The sequence below is a fragment of the Salvelinus namaycush genome, chromosome 20 (assembly GCF_016432855.1).
Source record: "Salvelinus namaycush isolate Seneca chromosome 20, SaNama_1.0, whole genome shotgun sequence".
Taxonomy (NCBI): Eukaryota; Metazoa; Chordata; class Actinopteri; order Salmoniformes; family Salmonidae; genus Salvelinus; species Salvelinus namaycush.
The window spans coordinates 57,241,666-57,249,711 of record NC_052326.1 but is presented as its reverse complement, the minus strand read 5'-3'; the positions used below and the strand labels follow the sequence as shown (position 1 = coordinate 57,249,711).

Below are 8,046 nucleotides of genomic sequence, written 5' to 3'. Positions count from 1 at the left end.
GCTTGCTGGCTTTCATCCACAATCCTTTAAACCACTTCCCTCTACCCCCTATGCACTTGTGGAGAGCTGATTCGCCCAGGGTACAACTGTTTAAGGGCAGAGACAAGGCAGCCATGTTTCATAATGGAATGCAGCCTGGAGGCCATCTCAGCCTGGTGCTGTTCTCTGGGGGGTTTGTAGTCTTTCTAGTCTTTTCAGTTGTAGTTCTTATCCTGGCTGCTACAATGTTAAGAATCCCTTTCTGCTCAGACTTTGTACTGTGTGAATGCTATGCAGAGGGTTTCACCCCAAAACTACCTTCTAGATCATTTTGATACGGCTTTGATTTTGTGTATAAATATAGTGTCGCAGAATCGTCACTTTGTGTCTCTGTGTGTCTCTGTGTGTGTGTTCCTGCATCCTATCACTGTGTGTCACAAGTAGTGCTGCTAGCTGCGTCACTACAGACCCGGGTTCGATCCCAGGCTGTGTCACAGCCGGCCGTGACCGGGAGACCTTATGGAGATTCGCACAATTGGCCCAGCGTCGTCTGGGTTAGGGGAGGGTTTGGCCCAGCGTCGTCCGGGTTAAGGGAGGGTTTGGCCCAGCGTCGTCCGGGTTAAGGGAGGGTTTGGCCCAGCGTCGTCCGGGTTAGGGGAGGGTTTGGCCCAGCGTCGTCTGGGTTAGGAGAGGGTTTGGCCCAGCGTCGTCCCGGGTTAGGGGAGGGTTTGGCCCAGCGTCGTCCGGGTTAGGGGAGGGTTTGGCCCAGCGTCGTCCGGGTTAGGGGAGGGTTTGGCCCAGCGTCGTCCGGGTTAGGGAAGGGTTTGGCCCAGCGTCGTCCGGGTTAGGGGAGGGTTTGGCCCGGCCGGGATGTCCTTGTCCCATCGCACTCTGGCGTCTCCTTTTGGCGGGCCGGGCGCCTGCAAGCTAGGTGTACGGTGTTTCCTCCGACACATTGGTGCAGCTGGCTTCCGGGGTTAAGCGAGCAGTGTGTCAAGAAGCAGTGCGGCTTGGCAGGGTCGTGTTTCGGAGGATGCACTGCTCTCGACCTTCGCCTCTACCAAGTCCATACAGGAGTAGCAGTGATGAGACAAGACTGTAACTACCAATTGGATTCCACGAAATTGAGGAGAAAAAGGGGTAAAAATTATTTGGGCACTTTTTATTGGAAATTTGGGGCACAGAAACAGCAAGCCTCCCTATATCTCACTGAGGTGTGGTGACATTCTGGTCCCCCTTGTCTACGGGACTCTACCCCCAAGAGCTTAGTGACTTTCAACGTGGCATCGTCATAGGATGCCACCTTGCCAACAAGTCCGTTCGTAAAATTTCTGTCCTGCTAGAGCTGCCCCGGTCAACTGTAAGTGCTGTTATTGTCAAGTGGAAACGTCTAGGAGCAACAACGGCACATTCGTGAAGTGGTAGGCCACACAAGTTCACAGAACGGGAACATTGAGTTATAAAATGATTTTGGAATGTATTTGACGAGCAGGTGTCCACATACTTTTGGTCATGTAGTGTAGAGTGACACACCTGACAGTCCATCCGTTATGGCATCATTGACCTGAATGTAGCAACAATCACCAAAATTGTTAAGAACGACAAAAAAGTATTTTTTCATATATAATAAATGCAACAATTTGAACAATAGATGAAGATACTCTAAATGTACAAATAAGGGTTCTGGTCATTTGGTGGGTATTCAGGTATTACATGTATTTTAATGCTCTCATGTTTACATGTTCTAATGGTATCAGGTATTTTTCTATATTTTGTGTGAAAATAAATACAATTTATAAGTGCCTCATTTGCATAAATACACTGGGTGTATTTGCATATATGAATACATTAACATAAAGGACAAGGCTACAACCACACAAAAAAAAAACGTGCTTTGTCTAGGCCTACCTGCACTCACCTGCGGTGTCTAGCCCTCATTAATTACTGTTGTCACGTTCTATTGTATAATTCAATAGCAGGACACCCTCAATGGCAGGACACCCTCAATAGCAGGACACCCTCAATAGCAGGACACCCTCAATAGCAGGACACCCTCGGTTTAAAAATCAACAGGTTCTAGATTACACCTATCTGAACATACTTCACATCGTTTGTGAGATCAGACCATAATATCACTATAATCAGTGTTCATTTTCGGGAAGTTGCTTTCATTTCAGAGCATCTAATTTGTAAACATTTCAATTGTATTAAATTAAAACTTTTTTTTTCTTCTTTCAATTCCACCAAAATAACACCCATCAAAATGAAGGTATCTTTCTTGTGATGTAAACGTCGAGGCGTTAAATCTCCCGACAAAGCTCTAGTGTTCTTTATAGATGCAGCGAAAAGACAATGTACTCCATTTCAAACATTTCCGCTGTCGTAAAGTTAACGGGGGAAAAAACTACAGGCACAAACGAGAGTATGAAAGATTAAAAGGTAAATAGACAATCCAGTGAAATTTAGGTGACAACAGGAAATGGATGGCTGAAAGAGACCGCTCTTCAGGTGGGCAGGGCATGTGCGTTGCTACCGGAATGAGGATGCATGTTCTACTCATTCTAACTCTATGCTGCTCCATGCTCACACTGGGGGACAGGAAACTCCTCTGGTTGGTCACACTGGGGGACAGGAAACTCCTCTGGTTGCTCACACTGGGGGATAGGAAACTCCTCTGGTTGGTCACACTGGGGGATAGGAAACTCCTCTGGTTGGTCACACTGGGGGATAGGAAACTCCTCTGGTTGGTCACACTGGGGGACAGGAAACTCCTCTGGTTGGTCACACTGGGGGATAGGAAACTCCTCTGGTTGCTCACACTGGGGGACAGGAAACTCCTCTGGTTGGTCACACTGGGGGACAGGAAACTCCTCTGGTTGGTCACACTGGGGGACAGGAAACTCCTCTGGTTGCTCACACTGGGGGACAGGAAACTCCTCTGGTTGCTCACACTGGGGGACAGGAAACTCCTCTGGTTGCTCACACTGGGGGACAGGAAACTCCTCTGGTTGGTCACACTGGGGGACAGGAAACTCCTCTGGTTGGTCACACTGGGGGACAGGAAACTCCTCTGGTTGGTCACACTGGGGGACAGGAAACTCCTCTGGTTGGTCACACTGGGGGACAGGAAACTCCTCTGGTTGGTCACACTGGGGGATAGGAAACTCCTCTGGTTGGTCACACTGGGGGATAGGAAACTTCTCTGGTTGGTCACACTGGGGGATAGGAAACTCCTCTGGTTGCTCACACTGGGGGATAGGAAACTCCTCTGGTTGGTTGGTCACACTGGGGGACAGGAAACTCCTCTGGTTGGTTGGTTGTTAGGGGTTGTAGTTACTTTGTAAAGCCAACACCTTTTTTGTTTACTGTGTTTATGTTTGTCTCACTGTAGAGATGATTATGTTTATACACCTGTCCCAAATGGCACCCTAATCCCTATGTAGTGCACTACTTTTGACCAGGGCCTTATGGGTAGTAGTGTACTATATAGGGAATAGAGTGCCATGTGGGACATATATGTTATTCATGTGTACAGCCCCTCAGGGCGGGGAGTGTGTGTGTGAGAAAGAGACTTCCTAACTTACCATTTTAAAAAATGCCCAAGCCTGAGGCATGGTTGTTTTGGATGCATACAGTCCACATTCAAAGTTCCCAAATGGCAAAACATATTTCAAAAAGATCTGATATGGTGCAACAAAACAGGATTTATTTTCCTTTTTTTAACTAACAAAATAATGATCTGATCAACTTAAATCATAGATGAAAAGACATAATATGGTCTGTGTGTGTGGTCAAAACACTATTCTGCGTCTAGCTAGGACTCCTCCCACCCAGGGCCCAACTTCCTGCCTTAATCCTGACTGAATCCTAACACTAACACACGTCACAGTACAAAGCATGTGCAAGAGGGAGAGCCATGAACTAAGGTACACTAATAACAACAGAATATATAAAATCAGGTAACTATAAATACTAAAGGTACATAACATTTCATCACATTTATATTTCATATATACAGTGCCTTTGGAAAGTATTCAGACCCCTTGACTTTTTCCACATTTTGTTACGTTACAGCTTTATTCTAAAATTGATAATAGTTTTTTGCCCTTCAACTACACACATTACCCCATAATGACATCACAATACCCCATAATGACATCATAATACCCCATAATGACATCACAATACCCCATAATGACATCACAATAACCCATAATGACAAAGCAAAAACAGGTTTTTAGAATTTTTGCTAGTTTATTCAAAATAAAATACTGAAATAACACATTTACATAAATATTCAGACCTTTTGCTCTACAGAGATGTTCGATCGGGTTCAAGTCCGGACTCTGGCTGGGCCCCTCAAGGACATTGAGACTTGTCCCGAAGCCACTCCTGCGTTGTCTTGGCTGTGTGCTTAGGGTCGTTGTGCTGTTGGAAGGTGAACCTTCGCCACAGTCTGCGGTCCTGAGCACTCTGGAGCAGGTTTTCATCAAGGATCTCTCTACTTTGCTCTGTTCATCTTTCCCTCGATCCTGACTAGTCTCCCAGTCCCTGATGCTGAAAAACATCCCCACAGCATGATGCTGCCACCACCATGCTTCACCATAGGGATGGTGCCAGGTTTCCTCCAAATGTGACGCTTGGCATTCAGGCCAAAGAGTTCAATCTTGGTTTCATCAGACCAGAGAATTTTGTTTCTTATGGTGTGAGAACTGTAGGTGCCTTTTGGCAAACTCCAAGCGGGCTGTCATGTGCCTTTTACTGAGGAGTGGCTTCCATCTGGCCACTCCACCATAAATGCCTGATTGGTGGAGTTCTGTAGAGATGGTTGTCCTTCTGGAAGGTTCTCCCATCTCCACAGAGGAACTCTGGTCACCATCGGGTTCTTGGTCACCTCCCTGACCAAGGCCCTTCTCCCCCGATAGCTCAGTTTGGCCGGGCGGCCAGCTCTAGGAAGAGTCTTGGTGGTTCCAAACTTCTTCCATTTAAGAATGATGGAGGCCATTGTGTTCTTGGGGACCTTCAATGTTACAGAAATGTTTTAATACCCTTCCCCAGATCTGTGCCTCGACACAATCCTGTCTCGGAGCTCGACGGACAATTCCTTCGACCTCATGACTTGGTTTTCGCACTGACATGCACTGTCAACTGTAGGACCTTATATAGACAGGTGTGTGCCTTTCCAAATCATGTCCAATCAATTGAATTTACCACAGGTGGACTCCAATCAAGTTGTAGAAACATCTCAACGATGGTCAATGGAAACAGGATACGCCTGAGCTCTATTTAGTCTCATAGACAAGGGTCTGAATACTTAAGTAAATAAGGTATTTCTGTTTTTTATTTTGTGTACATTTGCAAACTTTTTCTACTTTGTCATTACAGGGTATTGTGTGTAGATTTATGAGAAAAAGATGTATATTTAATCCATTTTAGAATAAGGCTGTAACGTAACAAATATGTGGAAAAGGTCAAGAGGTCTGAATACTTTCCGAATGTGCTGAATACACACGGTGATCTGTTTTATCCAATGTCTAACGGGCTGTGTGTGTATGTGTTAACCATGTTGGAGGTGTGAGAATGGGGTTAGAGGAGAGCCCTTGAACCAGACAATGAAACTCAGGCCCGAACCCTGTTCCTAATCACTGCTGCTGAACACACCGAAATGGAATGGGGCAAATGTTTTCGGGGCGTTCTCACACACCTGAGAGACTAGCAGGGCTGGGGTGGGAGCGTGTCATCTAGCTTTGATGTGGCGACAGCTAGCTAATCGTCTCTGTGTGTGTGTGTGTGTGTGTGTGTGTGTGTGTGTGTGTGTGTGTGTGTGTGTGTGTGTGTGTGTGTGTGTGTGTGTGTGTGTGTGTGTGTGTGTGTGTGTGTGTGTGTGTTTAGCACATTGACATACAGCACATCTAATGTAGCATGTGTATAATGTAGCATGTGTATAATGTAGCATGTGTATAATGTAGCATGTGTATAATGTAGCATGTGTTTAATGTAGCATGTGTATAATGTAGCATGTGTATAATGTAGCGTGTGTATAATGTAGCATGTGTTTAATGTAGCATGTGTTTAATGTAGCATGTGTTTAATGTAGCATGTGTTTAATGTAGCATGTGTAGCATGTGTATAATGTAGCATGTGTATAATGTAGCATGTGTATAATGTAGCATGTGTATAATGTAGTATGTGTTTAATGTAGCATGTGTTTAATGTAGCATGTGTATAATGTAGCATGTGTTTAATGTAGCATGTGTATAATGTAGCGTGTGTATAATGTAGCATGTGTTTAATGTAGCATGTGTTTAATGTAGCATGTGTTTAATGTAGCATGTGTAGCATGTGTATAATGTAGCATGTGTATAATGTAGCATGTGTATAATGTAGCATGTGTATAATGTAGCATGTGTATAATGTAGCATGTGTTTAATGTAGCATGTGTATAATGTAGCATGTGTTTAATGTAGCATGTGTTTAATGTAGCATGTGTATAATGTAGTATGTGTTTAATGTAGCATGTGTATAATGTAGCATGTGTATAATGTAGCATGTGTTTAATGTAGCGTGTGTTTAATGTAGCATGTGTTTAATGTAGCGTGTGGTTAATGTAGCATGTTGAAGGTGTGGGTATAGTAGAACCTAGAACCAGACCGTGAAAAAGACCCCGTCCTGACCCCTGACCCTTCTAACCCTAACCTGCTCTTACTGAAACACAAACCCCTGACCCTAACCTATGTTACTGAGGGTATATCTATCTCTCTCTCTGACAGCCACTGAGAGGAAATCCTCCTGATCTTCACATTACTGTCTGGGTGTTGCTTACTGTCTGGGTGTTGCTTACTGTCTGGGTGTTGCGTGTTGCTTACTGTCTGGGTGTTGCTTACTGTCTGGGTGTTGCTTACTGTCTGGGGTGTTGCTTACTGTCTGGGTGTTGCGTGTTGCTTACTGTCTGGGTGTTGCTTACTGTCTGGGTGTTGCTTACTGTCTGGGGTGTTGCTTACTGTCTGGGTGTTGCGTGTTGCTTACTGTCTGGGTGCTGCTTACTGTCTGGGTGTTGCTTACTGTCTGGGTGTTGCTTACTGTCTGGGGTGTTGCTTACTGTCTGGGGTGTTGCTTACTGTCTGGGTGTTGCTTACTGTCTGGGGTGTTGCTTACTGTCTGGGGTGTTGCTTACTGTCTGGGTGTTGCTTACTGTCTGGGTGTTGCTTACTGTCTGGGTGTTGCGTGTTGCTTACTGTCTGAGTGTTGCTTACTGTCTGGGTGTTGTTTACTGTCTGGGTGTTGCTTACTGTCTGGGTGTTGCTTACTGTCTGGGTGTAGCTTACTGTCTGGGTGTTGCTTACTGTCTGGGTGTTGCTTACTGTCTGGGTGTTGCTTACTGTCTGGACTGTCTGGGTGTTGAAGTCTGTTCGTGTTATGGCTACTTGGTTTTCTGTAAGATGTGATGTAATTTCTCTCATTCTCTGTTATCTTCTACTTATTACAGGTGTGTTAGCTCTGGGGTAAAGTTTCTACTTATTACAGGTGTGTTAGCTCTGGGGTAAAGTTTCCAGTTATTACAGGTGTGTTAGCTCTGGGGTAAAGTTTCCACTTAGTACAGGTGTGTTAGCTCTGGGGTAAAGTTTCCACTTAGTACAGGTGTGTTAGCTCTGGGGTAAAGTTTCCACTTATTACAGGTGTGTTAGCTCTGGGGTAAAGTGTCCAGTTATTACAGGTGTGTTAGCTCTGGGGTAAAGTTTCCACTTATTACAGGTGTGTTAGCTCTGGGGTAAAGTTTCCAGTTATTACAGGTGTGGTAGCTCTGGGGTAAAGTTTCTACTTATTACAGGTGTGTTAGCTCTGGGGTAAAGTTTCCACTTATTACAGGTGTGTTAGCTCTGGGGTAAAGTTTCTACTTATTACAGGTGTGTTAGCTCTGGGGTAAAGTTTCCACTTATTACAGGTGTGTTAGCTCTGGGGTAAAGTTTCTACTTATTACAGGTGTGTTAGCTCTGGGGTAAAGTTTCTACTTATTACAGGTGTGTTAGCTCTGGGGTAAAGTTTACTTATTACAGGTGTGTTACCACT

At 44.9% G+C, this 8,046-nt stretch overlaps 1 protein-coding gene across 1 annotated transcript; it reads right to left on the bottom strand.

Moving 5' to 3' along the window:
* Positions 1–2,546: 2,546 nt before the first annotated feature.
* LOC120064886 (protein PELPK1-like) lies at positions 2,547–3,593 on the bottom strand. The gene is made up of 2 exons (XM_039015477.1): positions 3,564–3,593; positions 2,547–3,284 (listed from the first exon to the last, which is right to left on the bottom strand). The coding sequence occupies exons 1-2, from the start codon at positions 3,591–3,593 to the stop codon at positions 2,547–2,549; spliced, it is 768 nt and encodes a 255-aa protein (XP_038871405.1).
* Between the last annotated feature and the right edge of the window lie 4,453 nt (positions 3,594–8,046).

Coding starts and splice junctions, on each gene's coding strand:
- LOC120064886 (XM_039015477.1), bottom strand. CDS start 3,593: ATGCCTCAGGCTTGGGCATTTTTTAAAATG. Junction 3,285..3,563: donor CTTGGGCATTTTTTAAAATG/GTAAGTTAGGAA, acceptor CCAACCAACCAG/AGGAGTTTCCTGTCCCCCAG.